Genomic DNA, 20180 nt, shown 5'->3' with positions numbered 1-20180 from the left:
GGTGCTAAACTGTGCACGCATAGGGGCCAAATTTAAAGCTTTAGGAGAGAGGCCCAAACAGGAGGATCATAGGTACAAGACCAGTCTCAGCAACTTGATGAGAACCTATTTCAAAATTTAAAAAATGCATGCCCGTAATCCCAGTACTTGGGAGGCTGAGACAGGAGGATTGCAGGTATGAAGACAACTTTAGCAAGTAGTAAGACTCTCATCAACCTAGCAAGACCCTGTTTCAAAATAATAAAATTAGGCTGAGGGTGTGGATTGGAGATAGAATGCTCCTAGATTCAATCCCCAATACCAAAATAAATAAATAGAATAAAATTGGCCTGGATGTAGCTTGGAGGCAGAAAGACCCTGGGTTCAGTCCTCAGTAACAAAAAAAATTTTTTTTTAGTTAAAAAAAAATCAAATCAAATCAGAGAGCCGGGCGTGGTGGCGCACACTTGTAATCCCAGTGCTTGGAAGGCTAAGACAGGAGGATTGCACAGGTTCGAAGCCAGCCTGAGCTACTTAGTGAGGCTCTCAGCTACTTAGGCTCTTGGCAACATAGTGAGACCCTGTTTCAAAATAAAGTATAAAATAGGTCTGAGAGTATAGCCCAGAGGTAGAAAAGCCTCTGGTTTCCACTCCCAGTACCACAAATAAAAAATAAAATCAGAGCCGGGCGTGGTGGCACATGCTTGTAATCTCAGCATTTGGGTGGCTGAAGCAGGATTACGATTCGCAGACCTCCTCAACTACTTAGGCCCTGTTTCAAAATAAAGAAGAAAAAATAGGGCTGGGGATTAACCCAGAAGTAGAATGCCCCTGGGTTCCAGCCCCAGTACCACACAAAAAAAAAATTAAAATCAGACTGGGGGTGTAACTTGGAGGTAGAACACCCCTAGGTTCAATCCACACACACACACATACACGCACACATGCTATGGGAGAAGGGAAGAAGCCCTTGCAAGAAGTCTAGGGCAAGGATGAGGGACCAAGTCTACAGGTCTAAACAAAGCCAAAAGTGCTTTGAAATATTAATACCAATTCCTGCTTTCAATGTTTTGTGTATTATCCTTGTATAAACTGGGATAAATCTACAGCTAGTCCAGCTTGGTCTCTTATCTTATTTTACTTTTTTTATTTTTGGTACTAGGGATTGAATCCTGGGGGCATTCTACCTCCAGGCTACATCCCCAGCTCTTTTTATTTATTTTTTGGGTGGCACTGGGAATTAAACCAGGGGTATTCTAACTCTGAGCTACACCCCAGCCCAGTTTTCTTACTTAGAAACAAGGTCTCACCAAGTTGCGGAGGGCCCCACTAAGTTGCTGGGGCTGACTTCAAATTTGGGATTCTCCCATCTGAAATTACAAGAGTGAGCCACCACTCTTGACTCTCGGCTCGTTTTTGTTTTGTTTTGTTTTGTTTTTAAACAGGGTCTAAGTTGCTGAGGATTTTGCTAAATTGCTTAGGATGATGTCAAACCTGCAATCCTCTTATCTGAGCCTCCCGAATGCTGAGATTAGAGGTATATGCCACAACGCCTGGCTTAGTTTGGTCTCATGAAAACCATTTGATTCTTTTTGTATATGTGTGGTGCTAGAAATTGAACCCAGGGACATTCTACCTCTGAGCTATACCCCTGACACTATTTTATTTTTTTATTTTTAAGCAGGGTCTAAGTTGCTGACAGCCTCACTAAGTTGCTGAGGCTGGCTTTGAACCTGCAGTCCTCGTATCTCAGCCTCCCAAGTTCTGGGATCATAGGTGTATACCACAATGTCACACTAAAAACTATTTGATTCTTCTCTAGGGAAGTCAAGATAAGCTTCTAGTCAGTGACCATGTGATTCAGTAGTAAAGATGATGGTCCAGACCTGGTTGGCTGAGTGACCCTTGATTTGTAGGGAGAGGAGAGAGGCACTTTTAAAAAGAACACTTAATATTGTTTAATGCTTAGATATCGAGGGAAAATCTGTTTTTTGGCTTTTTTGTTTGTTTGCTTTTACGGTACTGAGGATTGAGCCCAGAGGCATTCTACCTCCAAGCTACACCCCCAGCCCTATTTTTTGTTCTTTATTTTGAAACAAGGTCTCCCCGAGTTGCAGAGGGCCTCACTAAGTTGTAGAGAGCCTCACTAAGTAGCTGAGATTGGCTTTGAACTTGCTATCCTCCTGTCGGCCTCCCAAATACCAGGCACCCAGTGCCCGTTTTTTTGTTTTGTTTTTGTTTTTTAATTACAAACTAAGTGAAGTGGAGCTTAGAAAAATGTGCAAAAGTACTGGGTATAGTGGTACATGATTGTAATCCCAGTATTTGGGAGGCTGAGATAGGAGAATTGCAAGATCACAGCCAGCCTCAGCAACTTATTGAGACCCTATTTCAAATTTTAAAGGGGGGGGGGGCTGTAGGTGTATTTCAGAGGTAGAATACCCCTTGGTTCAATCCCCAGTACCAAATATAAGAAAAAGTACAGAAGTTAGTAATTCTCAACCGAGTAATGAGACAATAGTTCTTAGAGCAAGGACTTTTTACATCAGAAGGAGTTGGGAGCTGGGTGTGGTGGTGCACGTTTGTAATCCTGGTCCTTAGGAGGCTGAGACAGAAAGATTACAGACAGCCTCAGCTACTTAGTGAAACCCTCTGCAACTTAGTTAAGACCCTGTTTCAAAAATAAAGAATAAAAAATAGGGCTGGAGGTGTATCTCAGAAGTAGAATGCTCTTGGGTTCAATCCCCAGTACCACAAAAAGAGAGGGAGGGGGCCGAGCACAGTGGCACACACCTATAATCTCAGTACTTGGAAGGCTGAGACAGGAGGGTCACAGGTTTGAGGACAGCCTCAGTAGGTAGTGAGACTCTCATCAACCTAGTGAGACCCTATTTCAAAAATAAAAATAAATGCTGGGCATGGTGGTGCAAGCTTGTAATCCCAGCATTCGGGAGGCTGTCACAGGAGGATCGCAGTTCTCGGACAGCCTTGGCTACTTAGTGAGGCCCTTCGCAACTCAGTGAAACCTAAGGGAATAAAAAATAGCTTAGAGGTAGAATGCCCGTGGGTTCCATTCCCATTACCTAAATAAATAAATAAATAAATAAATAAATATAAAATAGAGCTGGGGGTATAACTCAGAATGTCCCTGGGTTCAATTCTCAGTACCACAAAAACAAGGGAAGTGGGGTCTTTTGTTTGGAGTTTGTAAAAGCATGGTCTATAGTAGTACGGGTCCCTTGACACAGACCACTCAAGTATGTTTTCTCAGCAAAGAATATTCACTATGGCTCTAGAACCTGTAGGTTCATAGAAAGTTCTAGAAGATTTCAGACTTGGGGGAAATGGTTCAGATTCTATGAAGCTTGTGGAACATTCTGTAACATGCCATGTCACTCCAAGCTGGGTAGTCTATAAAGTTTATTAACCATCTTCCAACTCTAAGCCCCTCCTGTATCCCAGAACTATACCCACTCCACTCAGAGTAGCCCTCCCCTCAGGTATTTTGGAGACCACAGCTGAACTTTGCCCTCCTTAAAACTGAGTCTGAGCTCTTCATGGAAAGGGAAGGGGAGGTGTGGGATACTGGGAATTGAGCCCAGGAGTACTCTACCACTAAACCATACCTTCAGCCCTTTTTTATTATTTAAAAAATATTATTATTTTATTTTTATTTTTATTTATTTATTTTTTTTGGTGGTACTGGGGTTCCTGGAAACTCTTCTACCTCCGGGCTACTACACTCCCAGACTCATTTTTTATTTTTATTTGGAAACAGGGTCTCTTAAGCCAGCAAGGCTGGCTTCGAACCTGCGCGATCCTCCTGTTTCCTCCTCCCAAGCGTGGGGATTACAAGTGTGCGCCACCACGCCCACCCACCCCCCAATTTTTTTTTAAACAGGGTCTCACTAAGTAACTGAACTTGCCTCAAACTTGTGGCCCTCCTATCTCCATCTTCCAAGTACTGGGATTACAGGCTTGCATCACCAGGCCCACCAGTGTTGGATTATTTTTGAAGAACCCCCACTGGTTCCCATGATAACCCCCCACCCCAGATTGTCTTGGATCTTTCCTGATTCTAGTTACATATCCTGACAAGAAGATGCTGAACTAGACTGTGGATATTAGCTCCTGCCTTTGAGGGATTATTCCCCCAATTCCTGAAAGTAGAGGGAGGCTCAGAGGTACACAGTCTTAGTCCTTTTTCTTTAAGTTTCAAACTGGAAACTCCCTAGAAGTTTGGACCTACAACGGAAGACCAGGGCAAGGGGCCATAGCCTATCTCAGGCTGTATTCCATGGGATGGGGAAGGGGCTGCAAGCACAGTACAAGACTGAGCAGTTGGCAAGTCTCCTGAGTGACTCAGGTGACGAGACATAAATAAAGTGCACATGTCTGGGCAATCATATTGACTTTGGACTTGATCAAGACTTTATTCTTCCTGAGCCAAACTGTCTTATCCCCTCATTGGCTCTTTATTTATTGCTGGCTAGAATGACCCTTTGCAGATGCCTGTGTTGACAGAGTAGGATTTCTTCCTACGAGCTTCCTTCTCAGATTCTGGCTTGTCATTCTCTGGGTGCACCTTTGGCCTCTGTCAGAGTCCCAGAATGAGCCAAGATGATTAAGTGTAGCCTGCCTTAGCCCAGAAGTGATGGTGCACGTTTGTAATTCCAGTACTTAGGAGGCTGAAACAGGAGGACCCCAGGTTAAAGGCTAGCCTCAGAAACTTAGCAAGGCCCTCCACAACTTAGACCCTATTTCAAAATTAAAAATAGGGCCAGGGGTGTAGTTCGAAGGTAGAATGCCCCTGGGTTCAAATACCAGTAACACACACACAAAAAATAGCTGGCCTTAGTCCAAGGAGTTGTCCACTGGGTCATGGTTGACTCAAAAGCTCCTTACAGGCACCAAGTGAGTGGTCACCAACACTCCCTTTGTGGGAAGTTGAGGGCCTATGTCTTTTTCTTTTTGGTGATGGGGATTGATCCCAGGGCCATTTTACCTTTGAGCTATACTCCCAGCCCTTTTATTTTTTATTTTCAAACAAACAGGGTCTCACTAAATTGCTTGAGAGTCTTCCTAAGTTTCTGAGGCTGGCCTTGAACCTGCAATCCTCCTGTCTTAGTTTCCCAACTACTGGGATTATAGAACTGTGCTGTCTCACCTATCTGGGAAAGGCCTATCTTTGGGCTTCTCTGAAGGTCTCCAGATCTCATGAAAACAGACTGAAAGAAGAAACACCTGGTAAGTGATGGTACTTCTACAATCCACTTTTAATTCAATGCATAAAAAAGTAGACTCTGCCAGGCATGGTGGTGCACGCTTGTAATCCCAGCATTTGGGAGGCAGAGACCGTGGTTCACGGACAGCCTCAGCTACTTAGTGAGGTCCTCTGCAACTTAGTGAGACCCTGCTTCAAAATAAAGAATAAAAACTAGGGCTGGGGGTGTAGCTCGGAGGTCTAATGCCCCTGGGTTCCATCCCCAGACCTGCAAAAAAAAAAAAAAAAAAAGTAGATTCTATCCTGGCCTTTGCCTCCTCTTAGTTTATCCACCTATGATGATGCCATACACTGCCACTTGCCTATGAGCAAGATCATGGGGGAAGGCCTGTTACTTCTCCTTCTACAGATCAGCTCTCGGACCTGGCGCAGCGCAAGTGGGTTTGTGTAGAAGAGCTGAGTATTCCTCAGTTAATGTATTCAAACCATAGTGAGACCAGTGTCTGGACTTGTGACCTTGCTTAAGCCGAGGAGGCTTGGTGTTCTTGTCCCATGCAGAAAGCCCATGCGGAGTTCATCTCATACCATCTCTCATGAGGTCACTGTGCCACTATGAATTTAGCCATCTCTCCAGTCTCCTAAGGCTGTCACATACCTGGGGTCTACTAGTCTTGTGGTTGAGCCTCCCTCCCATCCTGCCTTTCAGCCCTGGGAGAAGACTGTCATCAGACAAAAGACCTGTTTCAGAAGACGAAGAGAGGAAGATTTGCAGCTCACAGGACACAGCCAGCCTGTTTGGGACATGTCCTAAACTAACTTAAGACAGCATTCAAAACTTGGGAGACTTTGCTGGAAAATGTAGATTCCTTGAGCACTTGGGAAGCTGAGACAGGAGGATCATGGTTCACGCCAACCTCAGCTACTTAGGCCTTTTGCAATTCAGTAAGACCCTGTTTCAAAATAAAGAATGAAAAACAAGGCAAGGGGTGTAGCTCAAAAGTAGAATGCCCCTTGGTTCCACCCCCATTACCACCAAAAAAAATGCAGATTCCTGACCTCTTGAAAAATTACAAAGTCTGCCACCCTGAGCTCACATAACTGCTTTACTGCTACAGGAGAAGCTGAGGAACATCTGCCCCTTTAGATAGATGCTGCTCTCCAGTTTGTAGCACTTCCGCCAGCTAGAGGAGTTGAGATGTAAAAGGCCTTAAGCCCCATACCTGTACCGTTTTCCTCATGGTAAAGAACATTCTCTACCCATGTCAAGGTGAAAGTCAGCTGGGTGTGGTAGCTCTTCCCTGTAATCCTAGTACTTGGGAGGGTGAGATAGGAGGCTCATAGGTTCATGACCTGCCTGTTTTGAAATAAAAATTACAATAAGACTGGGGGTATAGCTTGGAGGTAGAATGCCCCTGGGATCAATCCCCAGTGCCACAGACAAGAATAAAATAGGGCTGGGGTGTAGCTCAGAAGTAGAATGTCCCTGGGTTCAATCCCATTAACACACACACAAACACACACACACTGAAAGCCAAATAAACTGAGGGCCATGCATTTCCAGAAAAAGGGGGAGTGAGAATATTTCTTCATAAAAACAAATTGCTTTGCATCATCTCTGTGTCACTTTCTTGGCCTCCATGGGGTTTTGTGTTGCTGTAAGAACCCATAGTTTATACAGGCAACCTGAGTTGGGCTTTTTTTGGGGGGGTTGTTTGTGTCTTTTTTTTTTTTTTGAGGTGCTGGGGATCAAGCCCAAAGCATTGTGCATGCTAGAGGGCATGCTGTATCTGAGCTACCCCCAGCCGCTGAGTGTAAATCTTATTTTCATTGTGGGGCAAGAAGACTCTTTTGAGAGGTCTACAGCAATGACAAGATCTAAGATAAAGCTAGAGACTCTTTGGTACAGTAACACCAATTCCTCTACTCAGACTTTTATGTAAAATACTTACATAAATTGGGATAAACCTGCAGCAACTCCAACCAACTTGTTCTCTTAGAAACCATTCAGTTTTCTAGCCTCAGAGGTCAAAGATGAGCCCTTAGCCAGAACTTTGCAAGGCCACATTCTGGTTCAGGCCTGCTTAGTTCAGTGAGCCTCAATTGATTTAAAAAAAAAAAGCATACATATTATATTTCATATTTAGAAAACAAGAGAAGGCCAGGCGTGGTGGCCCACACATGTAATCCCAATACTTGGGAGACTGAGACAGGAGGATTGCAGGTTCACAGCCAGCCTCAGCTATGAGCCTCTGCAACTTAATGAGACACTGTTTCAAAATAAAGAATAAAAAATGGGCCTGGGGGTGTAGGTCGGAGGTATAATGCCCCTGAGTTCAATCCCAGCACCACACACACAAAAAAGGGGAGTTTTAGGGGGTTATGTAGAAGCTAGAGATTCCCAAACAAGGAGGATTATGTAAGACTTTCTTGAGAGACAGGAGCTCTGTTTTTGAAAGGGATGAGTTTGTTACTTGGGATTTTTTGTTTTTATTTGTAAAAGCACCAGTGGTCTAAAATAGGGCCTTTCTCATGAGCCCCTTGATGTAAATCCTCAAGTTTGTTCTTTCTCACCAAAAATCAGTCAGAATCCCTCCCTGGGGGCATCAGAACCTGGTAACAGAAGGCCCAGACTGCCAAAAAAAACTTTGAGAAACTTCTAGACTATCCCAAGTACCTTCAAGCAAGGGGCTTCATGAACTTTGTTTTCCCCCTTGGTACTGGGATTGAACCCAGGGGCATTCTACCTCTAAGCTACAATCTCAGCCCTAATTTTTATTTTTTATTTTGAAACAGGGTCTTACTAATTTGTGGAGGGACTGCGTAGCTGAGGCTGGTAGCGAACCTGCTATCCTCTGTCTCAACCTCCCAAGTATAGGCATTACAAGTGTGTGCCACCGTGCCTGGCTTCGTAAATTTTTAAATCAATTCTCAACCTCCCGCATGGCCTACCCAGAACTGGGCCCACTCTTTTGCAGGCCAGCACTAACGGCTGGGAGCCTCACTCTTTCTAAGGGTGTGTGAGCTCTTGTAGGAGAGGTGTTTGGGAGGCCTATGGAAGGGCCCCATCTGGTTCCCATAGTTACACCCTTCTCCCTTCCAGGTCCCTCTCCCAGCCCAGGTCTTATCCTTGTTTCTTATCTATCCTGGGGAAAGGAGGCGAAACCAGTGCTCAACATTAGCTGCTGCCTCTAGAGGCCATTCCCCAAGACATGCCCAATCTTAGTCCCTTTTCTCCTTTTGGTTACAAACTAGGAACAAAACTCCCTGGAAGCTTGGACCAGAAATGGGACACTGAGGCAAGAGGCACCCAGCCTGCCCAGGCTGTGCTGAGAATGGAAAGAGGCCTTCCAAAGCTGCTCAATTGCTGTCATCTTGGCAGTGGAGGAACCAAGGCCAGAACTGAAGGGGGTTTCTCAAGTGGGCACTCTCAGGGCTTCTACTGTGCCCTTGCTAGGGGTGACTGGGCTGGGAGCAGGTCATTCCCTCCAGCTGTTTCCTCACTTTTTTTTCTTTTTTGTATCTTTTTGTGGTACTGAGGATTGAACCCAAGGGCATTCTATCTCAGAATTACTCTCTCAGCCCTTTTTATTTATTTTTTTATTTGAAACAAGGTCTCATTAAGTTGCCAGGAGTCTTACTACTTGCTGAGGCTGTCCTTAAACCTGTGATCTTCGTGTCTCAGCTTCCCAAGTACTGGGATTATAAACATGCACCACCATGCTCAGCTATTTTTTATTTTGAAACAAGGTCTCACTACGTTGCAAAGGGCCTCACTAAGTTGCTGAGGCTGAACACAAACCTGCGATCCTCCTGTTTCAGTTTCCCAAGTACTGGGATTACAAGTGTGCCTCACCATGCCTGGCTGTTTCATAAATTTGTTTGGGGGGTGGTACTGGGGTTCCTGGAAACACTTCTACCTCCAGGCTACACTCCCAGACCTATTTTTATATTTTTATTTGGAAACAGGGTCTCTCAAACCAGTGTAGCTGGCTTCGAACCTGCGCAATCCTCCTGTCTCTGCCAAGCGCAGGGATTACAAGCGGCCCCTTCATGTCCAGCTGTTTCATAAATTTTTATAGATCTCACTGCTCACACATCTTTCAGGGAGACCACCTACCTCCAAGAGCAGCCCTAAGAACCTCATGCTGAGCCTAAATCTGGTGCCCCATGGTCTGTTCCCATTGGTCTTGGCACTGACTCTGGCACCACATGAAACAGCCCTTGAGAGACTCCAAAGCTGAGCATCACACATAGGTATTTTTAAACAAATCCCTCATGGACTTAGTCTCAATCCTTATCATCCTTATTACTCCAAAGGTGCTCTTTGGGGGGACCCTTTTCTAGTATAAAATGTCAGTAAAAAGTAGAGTCAACCCAACACTTCCCTCATTCAAGATGGTTCTATGCGGCCAGGTGTGGTGGTCATGCCTATAATCCCAGTACCTGGGAGGCCGGGAAAGAAGGGTCACAGGTTTGAAGATAGCCTCAGCAACATAGTGAGGATTTCAGCAACCTGGTGAGATGCTATCTCAAACGAAAAAAGGGGGTCTGGGGGTATATCTTGGAGTTAGAATGCCTAGGGCTCACTCCCCAGTAAACACACACATACACAAAGATAGTTCTATGCTATTAACATGGATCAACACCACACTCACATTGTAGGCTTCTAGCACTGACAGTGCCCTCTGTTTACAAGAACTTCTAAGCCCCAGTCCTGAACGTCAACTCATTGGACTTGATCTAAGCTGATCAGGGATGTTCCTGTTCACCCATCTTGCCCCACACTAACCAGCCAAGCTGGCCACCTAGTGTTTCCTTAGGTGAGGTCAGGTGCCTTTGGTCCTATGGAACCCCCCATCACCCAGCAGAGGCGACTGTTTAACACAAACGGGAGCAGTACCATCCTGATTAGGCTTACAAGGGACCCCAGCTAAGAAGGTGTGCACAAACCAGGTGTGGTGGTGCACACTCGTAATCCCAGTACTTGGGAGGCTGAGACAGGAAGATCACAGGTTCAAGGACAGCCTCAGCTGCTTAGTGATGCCCTTCACAACTTAGTGAGACACTATTTCAAAATAAAGAATAAAAATAGAGTGAGGGTAGCTTGAAGGTAGAATGACCCTAGGTTCCAACCCCAGTTCTGAAAAGAAAAAAAGGGTGTGAAAAATGGCTGTGCATAGATGAGGCAACTGGAGAACCTTGGCAGAGTGGAATGTGCTTCTGGCCAAGGTGCTGGGAGGTAAGATTTAGGAAAGACTCTCATGGGTCGGTAGCCAGAGAAGGCTTCGCAGAAGGGGCACTGGGCCTGAAGGACAGCTGAGCTTTGGAAGGGCGAGAGGAGGGACAGCAGCTCGAGTAGAAAGCACAGAAGCCGAGAAGAGGCTGCACCACGGCAAAGCAGCTGGTTGAGGGAGCAGAGAGGAGTCGGGCAGCAGTCATCCTCATCATCACATTTATTGACGGCCCCGAGGAGGTGGGGCTGGGGACAGAACATACAAAGACAAGGACCTGCCCTCAAAAAGCTTCCATTCTAAGGAGACAGGGACAGAAAAATACAGAATGGTCTTTCCTGGGGATGGTCCACTCTCACCTGTGCAGGTCAGGAGCTCTGGCCTACCTTGCCCCAGGGTCTGGAGCACACGAGCGGGCACGCAGCAGCCCCAGGGCTTCGGTGTCCCTGGCCCCCGCAGCTGGGGCCTTGACCACCTGGCTCCTAGGCGGTGGGCCCCAGGGCTGGGGGACAGGACATGATGGAACACACGCCCGTCAGCCTTGGCATTGTGCAAGCCCAGTGGAGTGGCAGGGTGCGGCAGGCCCCCTGGCGGGGCACCTTTCCAGGCCCCCATAGGTGAGTAAAGTTCTTCCATGGGGCTGGTCCATCACCCTGGAGGCCCCAGCCAGGGAGACAAAAAAGGCAGAGTTTCCTCAGCTCCAGAGGCCCAAAGCCCTGCCCACCCCACCCCCAGACCACTCTGGGCCTCTTCTGGGTGACCCTCCTCCCAGCTCAGCCTCCAGGGCCAGGGCCTGCCTGAGGCCAGGGGGAGGGGCCTGCCCCTCCCCCCACCCAGGCAGTGGGGGAGGAGGAGGAGCCACGAATCAAGTTTGTCTGGGCCCCCCTTTGGGGGGCCATACCCTGGATCCTACCGGTGGGGGGGCTCTGGTTGAGAGGGCCGAGGGCTCAGCAGAGGAGCTGGGCCAAGGGGGCACCCAGGGGAGCCCTTGAGTGGGGGCACTGGGCGGGAGTCCAAGGGGGGCAGGCTCCGGGGCACTGATGGTGGCCCCCGGGCAGCCCCAGTGGGCAGGACAGCTGCGGCCGGGAAGGGTTTAGGGGGATCCGCAGCAGCAGTGGGTGCTGGCTGGGCAGACCGCTCCCGACGCCGCAGCAGCTCCTGCAGCTTCTCGGCCTGGGTCCGTCTCAGGTGCGCCAGGGCCCGGCCCCGCTGGAAGGCAGGCAGGAAGGCCTCTAGGCTCTGCTCCCCGAGAAGCAGCTGCTCCATCTGCTCCTGGGACGAGAGGGAAGAGACAGTTTGAGAAGAACAAGAACAGAGACAAAGGGCTGGTCCACTCTCCCTTCCACCTCCAGTCCCTCCCCACGGGACCACCGTCGGTGGGAACAGGGCTCCTGAGTTCCGTTTGGGCCCGCCTCAGACTTGCTGGGTGACTGTGGACACCATGCTCCTTACAAATGAGGAGGCCATCACCAGACCTGCTCGGTCAGAGATGAAGCAGACTCAGAGGGGGGGCAGACAGGTGTCGGGTGAAGACACCCACACCGGGCCTGGGTCCCCCGTTCTCCACAGCCTCTCCCTCACTGAGCACCACACTCCCTACCCTGCACCAAGAAGCCCGCCTCAGGGCCTCTGCAGAGCCAGCCCTCCACTGCTCTGGGACAGTCACAGGGGACAGTGAGCCCCGCCGTCCAGGGCTGGCTCTCCTGTGGACCAGGTACTCAGGGCAGGTCTCCTGGAGGAGGAGCTCTCACAGGAGTGGGACAGGATGGGTCTCGGCTCACCTCAGCCTCCTGCTCAGCCTCTTCCAGCTCTGCCTGTAACCAGCCCAGGGCACAGTGAGGGCTCCAGCGATGCATGCTCTCCTCTGAGGAGCACAGAAGGACAGAGTGACAGGCCAGGCCTAAGAGCTCTGACTCTACACTTCCCCTCTCTGGAGCCTCGGTTTCCTCATCTGTTCAGTCCCCATGTTTGTCCACCCCTCCCCCACCAGGGCCCTGCCCACTGTCCTAGTACAAAAGAGAAAGCGAAGGCTTTGACTCCTAGAGCATCCTGGGGGACACTTGGGTTCAGACCCCCCTTCTCCAACTGCTCAAGGTTACCCTCAGGCCTCTCCCCACCCACAGTGCCCTTTCTGAACTCCATTTTTTCAGAAGGCCAGGAGCAGCACACCTCAATGTGCCCAGGACTTGGTCTACCCAATCCCACCCTTCAGAGCCTGACACATGCCCGGGCCAAGCAGCCAGAAGGCCACCTGCACCCCACCTGGGTGGTCCTCCCAGTGGTCCCTCACCCAGCCGCTGCAGCTTGTCTGCGCAGTTCTCGGCCACCTCTCGGAGCTCCTGGTACTTGATGGCCAGAGCTGCTCGTCCCATCTCCAGGCGGGGCCGCAGCGCCAGGTTCTCCTTGGCCAGCGCATAGTTGGAGGCCAGGCATGCCTCTCGCTCCAGCTGCAGGCCCTGGAACTGCCCGCGAGAAAGCTAAGAGGCGAGCTCCGGGAGTCTGCCCACAGTCACCTTGCCGCCATCCTGGCCACAGTGCCCCCAGGCCAAGCTTCGGGGCGGTGGGCCCAACAGGTGGACCCGGCTTCGCCTTGAGCTCTCTGGGCCTCAGTTTTATCTTCTACAACGGGAGTTCAGAACACCTACCTTACAGGGCTGTTGCGAGACTTAAGTGAGCAAAACTATGAAGGCCTCTACAAATGTTAGTTAATTTTTAATTTTTCAATTAATATGTCTGCTCAGGTCCCGGAGGAGCCCCCTCCCTCTTCTGTCCCATTTTCCATGCATGGGCAGCTTCCCTCTCGTTCCAGGCCTTTGTCTGCTTCCTCCTCAGGTGTTTGTGTGAAATCACTCCCACCCCTTGCTCTTCACTCTCCAGAGTGATGTCTGCTCCCTGTCCGTCTGCAGTCCCCCCTCGGGTCACCCTCTCTCCCCTTGCGCCCCCTCCGCCGCCCTCCAGCGGAGTCCCACACCCCTGCGAATACACACCCCCTTTCCCTACTGCTCCCCAGCACCAGCTCTCCTGGGCAGGAGGCAGCCCGGGCCCTGGAGGAGGCTCTTCCCTGTTTGTGGGAGGGCCGAGCCTCCCGCCTGCCCCTGGAGAACGCGCTCCCCTCCATCTGTCCCCTGTGGGCTGCACATGCCCCTCCTCGGCTGCCTCCTTCCAACACACTTTCCCTTTCTGCCCCCCACAGACAACCAGCCCGGGCCTATCTCCTGCGAAATATACAACTTTCTCTCCCGGCGGCCTACGGAATACACAGCTCCGCTCTCCGCACCCCTCCCCAGCGGCAGACACAAAGCCCCCTCGGGCGCCCCCGAATGCGTAGGCCCCCCAGCGGTCCCCCCGGGTGTCACACAGGCCCCTAGTTCTCCCCGCGGGAGGCGCCTCCCCTTTCTGGCCCTACAGAACGGGGGTGTGCGAGCCAGCCCCCCACCGCGGCGCCCCGGCCCCCGGAACACACCTCCCGCGAGCATCGGCGGCGGGCCCGCCGCGCGGCCATCCCGGGGGCGCCCCACCCGCCAGGCCGGGCGCCCCCCCCGGGGCGGCTCCGCGGGCCCTCGGACGTGCCGGGCGCCCCGCCCGCGGCGGCCCGGGCCCTCGGCGGCCCCAGGTCCGGCAGGCCGCGGCCCGGCCCCCGCCCGCGCCCCCTGCGCTACCTTCCTGCTGAGCCGCACGATCCGGTCCAGCTTGGGCTCGTCCTGGAGCAGGTCCCGGAGCTGCCCGGTGCTGAGGATCCCAAAGCGCCCCGGGCTGCCGGGCTCCGGCCCCGCCCGCGCCGCCCGGGCCCGGTACATGCCGCCCGCCCGCGCCCCCAGCTCGGCTGTGGCTCGGCCCGCTCGGCCCGCTCCGCCCGGCTCCGCTCCGGCTCCGGGATCCGCTCCGGCTCCGGCCGCGCCGCGCCGCCGCCAGAGGGCGCCCCGCCCGCTCTTAAAGGGGCCGCGGCGCCGGGGCTGGGGGTGGGGCAGGGAGGGGGCGGGCCGCACCCCTCGCCGCCCGGGCCGACCCGCGGCGGGAGCCGCCCAGAGGTCGATACTCACGTCGGCGCCCGGAAATCCAAGGACGCCTCTCTCTGCACCCCTTTGCCCCGCCACTATTCACCACGCCCCCGGGCACGGATTCTCCCACCCCAGGCGCCTACAATTTGCAGGGCTCTTTCACCCCCCCCACACACACACACACACATTTCTTGGATCCGCACGATTTTCTCCGTTTGGCTGGACGCCAGCATCTCCAACCCTGCTAACTTGGACGTTCGCCCGCCGGAAGCCTCGGTTTTCTACTCTGTAAAATGGGGCGGTGATACACAGGATGAGCAAAGTAGGTAAATCGGTGCCTAATGTGAGTTACTCTGAGTTTAGAGATGAGGGAACATTGCAGAGATGATGTCACCTCCCCAAAGTCACGTTACAGGTAAATGATAGACAATCCCAGCTCTTCCCTCCAAGACCTACTGGCAGGTGTCATTCATTGCACAATCACTTCCCATGCGTTGCCTGGCAAGCGCCACTGTGCCCATCTCAGGACACCAACACTCAGAGATTGACTTGCTCTTATTAAATAGTAATGAGTGGCTGGGTGTGGTGGTGCAGACCTGTAATCCCCGTACTTGGGAGGCTCAGACAGGAGAGGGTAGTTCAGAGATCGAGTCCCCTGGGTTCAACCTCCAGCACAGCCCATACACACACACACACACACACACACACACACACACGCACACACACACACACGCGCACACACACACAGTGAGAGAGCTTCTTCCACTTGTCCATATTACTGTGAAAACACAGAGTTGGGACCAATATCATCAGAAAGGCTTACTAAAGCCGGGCGTGGTGGCGCACGCTTGTAATTCCAGCATTTGGGAGGCTGAGACAGGAGGATCGCACAGGTTCGAAGCCAGCCTCAGCTACTTAGTGAGGCTCTTTGCAACTCAGTGAGACCCTGTTTCAAAATAAAGAATAAAAAATAGGGCTGGGGGTGTAGCTCGGAGGTAGAATCTCCCTGGATTCCATCCCTAGTACCGCCAAAAAAAAAAAGAAAAAGAAAAGAAAAAAAAAGAAAAAGGAAAAGAAAAGAAAGGCTTACTAAAGGAGAGAACATTTGAGCTAGGTTTCCAGGATAAACAGCAGTTTCTGAAGTTTAAGGAGAAAATAATGGACCAAGGAGACGTTCATAAAGCAAAGGAAAGGGACTGGAAGAGCCCAACAGGAGCTCTCCCAATCCAGGCAGAGCACTGTGGGTGGGCGAGGTGCACCTGTCTGGAAAAGAGGCAAGATATGCTTGCTGACAGAATTCTTCCACAGTTTTAAAACTAAAATTTGGCTCATTGGGCGGGGCATAGTGGCGTGCACCCATAATCTCAGTACTTGGGAGGATGAGACGGGAGGATCTCAGGTCTGAGGCCAGCCTCAACAATTAGCAACTTAGTGAGATCTTGTTTCGAAATAAAAATAAAATAAAATAAAATAGTACTGGGGGTGTAGCTAGGAGGTAGAATGCCCCTGGTTTAATCCCCAGTGCTGCAAGAATTAAGAATTAATTAATCACAGTAGGGCTGGAGATGTAGGTAGGAGATAGAATGTTTCTGGCATCAACCCCCAGAATCTCAAAACAAAATTAAAAAAAGGTCTCCTTTGGAACATCAGCTCCTAAGGAAGCACTCTTTCCTCCCCAGGCTGGAGAGCTGCCCTGCACTCTGAACTCCTACAGTCCCTGCTGTCCCTCTGTGCCAGTCCTCAGATTACTGAGGGTCCCTCCACACCTTCTGGTGTCCCAGCCAGGAACCCCCTGTTCACCTTCCCAGTTCTGCCTCCCCAGAGTCCACTGTTCAAAAGTTTTGAGGGGTCTCCCTGATGCTACGCCTCCCCTGCTCTCCCTCGGCCTCTCCCACCCTGGGCTAGCCACGTCCTTCCTCCTACGAGGCCCACCTGAGATCACGCAGGGTTGGCTCAGCCCCAGTGCCCCACAGCCATGCCCTGGAAAAACCTTTCCCACACTCCTCGGAACCTGTCCTCTCTTGCCCTTAGTCGCTGCTCCACTGTCCGCCAGACAGAGACCCCGCCGTCGCCCACATTTTCATGTTTCTTGCGCCTGCGCAGTGCCCTGCTCCCCCACACCCTGCCTCCAGAAAGGGCAGCCCACTTCATGCAAAGACCATGCGGGTTTCGCCTCCACCCGTGTCCACTCAGATGCCTTACACCACCCCAGCACACTATAACACCATATATATATTTCTCTCTCAGTCTCTTTCACCTTTAATTTTTTGGCACTAGGGGGCATTCTACCTCTGAGCCACATCCATTTTTGTTTTTTGTTTGTTGTTGTTGTTTTTGGTGGTACTGGGGTTCCTACCTCCGGGATACTCTCCCAGAGCTGGCTTCAAACCTGCGCGATCCTCCTGTCTCTGCCTCCCGAGCACGGGCCACCACATCCGGCCTCCATTTTTTTTTTTTTTTGGGGGGGGTGGAATGGAACCCAGGGGCTTTCTACCTCTGGGCTACACTCCCAGACCTATTTTATATTTTATTTGGAGACAGGGTCTCTTAAGCCAGCTGAGGCTGGCTTCGAACCTGCGCGATTCTCCGGTCTCAGCCTCCCAAGCGCGAGGAGGATTACAAGCGTGCGCCACCACGCCCGGCTCTCCATTTTTGTTTTAAAACAGGGCCTTGCTGAGCCTAGGTTGCTGAGGCTGACCTTGAGCCTGCAATTCCCTTGTCTCAGCCTCTCAAATACTAGGATTACAGGCATGTGCCACCACACCCAACACCCCCACTGTGTGTGTGTGTGTGTGTGTGTGTGTGTGTGTGTGTGTGTGTGTGTACTGGGGATTGAACCCAATGGATGTTTTATCTCCAAGCTACATCCGCCAGCCCAATATTATTTTATTTTATTGTGGTACTGGGGATTGAACCCAGGGGACATTCTACCTCTGAGCTACACTCCCACCCCTATTTTATTTATTTATTTAAGTTTTGAAACAGGGTCTCACTAAATTGCAGAGGACCTCATTATATTGCTGAGACTGTCCTCAAACCTGTTATCCTCCTGTGTCAGCCTCCCAAGTATTGGAATTACAGGTGTGCGCCACCATACCTGCTCCCCCAATATTTTGAAAGTGCTCTGTACTCTGCATTTCCTGTGTTCATACACACACACACACTTCCTTATTTGTTGATTCAATCTCACTTTATCCCCTCCCACCACTTCAAGGACATCCCTCAGGCCAAGGTCACCCACTACTTGCTTGCTGCCAGGGCCCCCCTTCTTACATCCCACACCATTGAATACCCACTTCTTTGACCATATAGCTTCCAGAACCCAGGTATTTCATAGGTATCTGGTTGGCAAAAATTCAAAAGTTAGACAATCCCAAGGATTTGTAAGGATGAGAGCGCTAGGGGTGCCCGAGCCCTGCTGATAGGAGAGAATCCCGGTCTTTGGGGGGCAGTTTGACCAACAAATGATTCAAAAAATGCTCATATCACCCCCAACGATTTCCCTCTATGGTAGACAGAATAATGTCCCCCAAAGAAACAGGTCTGCATCCTATACCCTGGACCTGTGAATATGTGGCCTCACAGGTAAATGGACTTTGCAGGTGCCATTGAATTAGGGATCTTGAGACTGGGAGGTGATCCCGGATTATCCAGATAGACCTGATATCATCCCATGGGTCCTAATAAAAGGGAGTCAGAGCTGAGTGCAGTGGCTCATGCCTATAACCCCAGCGATTCCAGAGGCTGAGGCAAGAGGATTGCCAGTTCAAGGTCAGCCTGGGCAGTTTAGCAAGACCCTGTCTCAAAATAAAATTTAAAAGGGCTAGGATTCCCAGTACGACAGGAAGATCGCAGGCTCAAGACCAGTGTCGGCAATTTGGTAAGACCCTGTTTCGAAATAAAAAAGAAAAGAGGCTGAGGATAGAGTTCATCCCTGGATTCAATCCCCATACCATAAAAGATAAAAAATAAAAAGGGAAGGCAGGCAGGTCAGAGTCAGAGGAGATGTTACAGTGGAAACAGAGGATCATAGAGAGGAATCTGAAGGTGCTACACTGCTGGCTTTGAAGACGAAGGCAGCAGTCCCAAGCCTCCAAAAGCTGAGAAAGGCAAGGATTTCCCCCAGAGACGTGGGAGTGCGAGGGCATGACCTGCCCATAGGTCACTTTCAGTCCAGTGAAAACCACTTTGGACTCCTGAAATCCAGAACCATAAGATAATACATTTATGTTGTCTTAAGCCACTACTTTCATGGTAATCTACAACAGCTGCAATAGGAAAGGACTCTTCAAGCTTTTAGAAATTCTTCTTCCCTTGGACTAAGAAAATCCACAGCAGCAGTACTCCTAGTAAACAATAGCTGGAGGGAGGTGGAGAAGCCAAGGGGACGCTCTAGGAGGGTGGCAAAGCAACTGCAGCGTCTTCGTGCAAGAGTGCTTCGGGCTGCAAAGCAAGGACAGAAGCTAATGACAGCTACGGGCGCAAATTTGGGGAATCTCAGAAAAGAGTGTAAAAAGGGGGGCCTTGGAAAAATACAGCCAGTAGGATCCTACTGTGTCGGAATAGTTCGGAAACAGGCAAAACTATGTATTGCTTAGAAATAAGTACAGAATAAAAGTGTGGGAACAATAGACATCAAATTCAAGAGCACGGATGTCTAGGAGAAAAGGTATGAAATTGGAGACAAACATGAGACCAGCTGGCAAGGATGGTTTGATCTTTCTGGGCTTGTCTGCTGTTTGGAGTTTTTTCTTGTTTGGTTTTTTTTTTGTTTGTTTGTTTGTTTGTTTGGTACTGGGGATCGAACTCAGGGGCATTCTACCTCCGAGTTATACTCCCAGCCCTTTTCTATGTGTTTTATTTTGAAACAGGGTCTCACTAGTTTGATGAGGTTGTCCTTGGACCTGCAGTCCTCTGTCTTAGCAGAATTGCAGGTTCAACCTTTCCGCGCCGCCAACGCCGCCACCAGCATGGTGAACGTCCCCAAAACCCGCCGGACATTCTGCAGGAAGTGTGGCAAACACCAGCCCCACAAGGTGACCCAGTACAAGAAGGGCAAGGACTCTCTGTACACACAGGGAAAGCGGCGGTATGACCGGAAGCAGAGTGGCTACAGCGGGCAGATGAAGCGGATTTTCCGGAAAAAGGCCAAAACTACAAAGAAGATTGTGTTGAGGCTGGAGTGTGTTGAGCCCAACTGCAGATCGAAGAGAATGCTGGCTATTAAGAGGTGCAAGCATTTTGAACTGGGAGGAGATAAGAAGAGAAAGGGCCAAGTGATCCAGTTCTAAGCTTCATCTTTTGTTGAGAAGACAATAAAGTTATTGTTATGATCACTATAAAAAATAAAAAATAAAAAAAGAATTGCAGGTTCAAGGACAGCCTCAGCAAGTAGAAGACTCTCATCAATACAGCAAGACCCTGTTTCAAAAACAAAATAGAGTTGGGGATGTAGCTCAGAGAGAGAATACTCCTGGGCTCAGTCCCCAGTACCAAACACAAATAATAATAATTAATAATAATAATAATAAAATAATAATTATAGCAACCAGGTGTGGTGGTACACCCCTGTAATTCCAGTACTTGGGAGGTTAAGACTGGAGAATCTCAGGTTTAAGACCAGTTTCAGCGATTTTTTTTTTTTTGGGGGGGTTTGGGGATGAAACCCAGGGGCATTTGACCTCCGAGCTACACCCCCTGCCCTATTTTTTATTCTTTATTTTGAAACCGGGTCTCACTGAGTTGCAG

The 20180-nt window shown here is 50.2% G+C and overlaps 2 protein-coding genes across 3 annotated transcripts; one reads left to right on the top strand and one right to left on the bottom strand.

Moving 5' to 3' along the window:
* Positions 1-11343: 11343 nt before the first annotated feature.
* Positions 11344-14231, bottom strand: VPS37D (VPS37D subunit of ESCRT-I; the record flags this gene model as incomplete). Of its 2 annotated transcripts, XM_080704086.1 has the most annotated exons (4): positions 11344-11706; positions 12216-12298; positions 12725-12896; positions 14094-14231. In XM_080704086.1, 4 exons carry the CDS (start codon positions 14229-14231, stop codon positions 11344-11346), a joined length of 756 nt encoding a protein of 251 aa, XP_080560212.1. The 2 variants fall into 2 exon arrangements, with proteins under 2 accessions (XP_080560212.1, XP_080560213.1); XM_080704087.1 differs by lacking the exons at positions 12216-12298; positions 12725-12896.
* A 5171-nt stretch (positions 14232-19402) lies between these two features.
* On the top strand, positions 19403-19723 carry LOC308268006 (large ribosomal subunit protein eL42-like; the record flags this gene model as incomplete). The annotated part of the gene is made up of 1 exon (XM_080703001.1): positions 19403-19723. One exon carries the CDS (start codon positions 19403-19405, stop codon positions 19721-19723), a length of 321 nt encoding a protein of 106 aa, XP_080559127.1.
* Positions 19724-20180: the final 457 nt, after the last annotated feature.

Source organism: Muscardinus avellanarius, assembly GCF_963383645.1.
Source record: "Muscardinus avellanarius genome assembly, chromosome: 10".
NCBI lineage: Eukaryota > Metazoa > Chordata > Mammalia > Rodentia > Gliridae > Muscardinus > Muscardinus avellanarius.
Note: the sequence above shows the minus strand (reverse complement) of the source record. Positions and strands in the feature narration are given on the sequence as shown.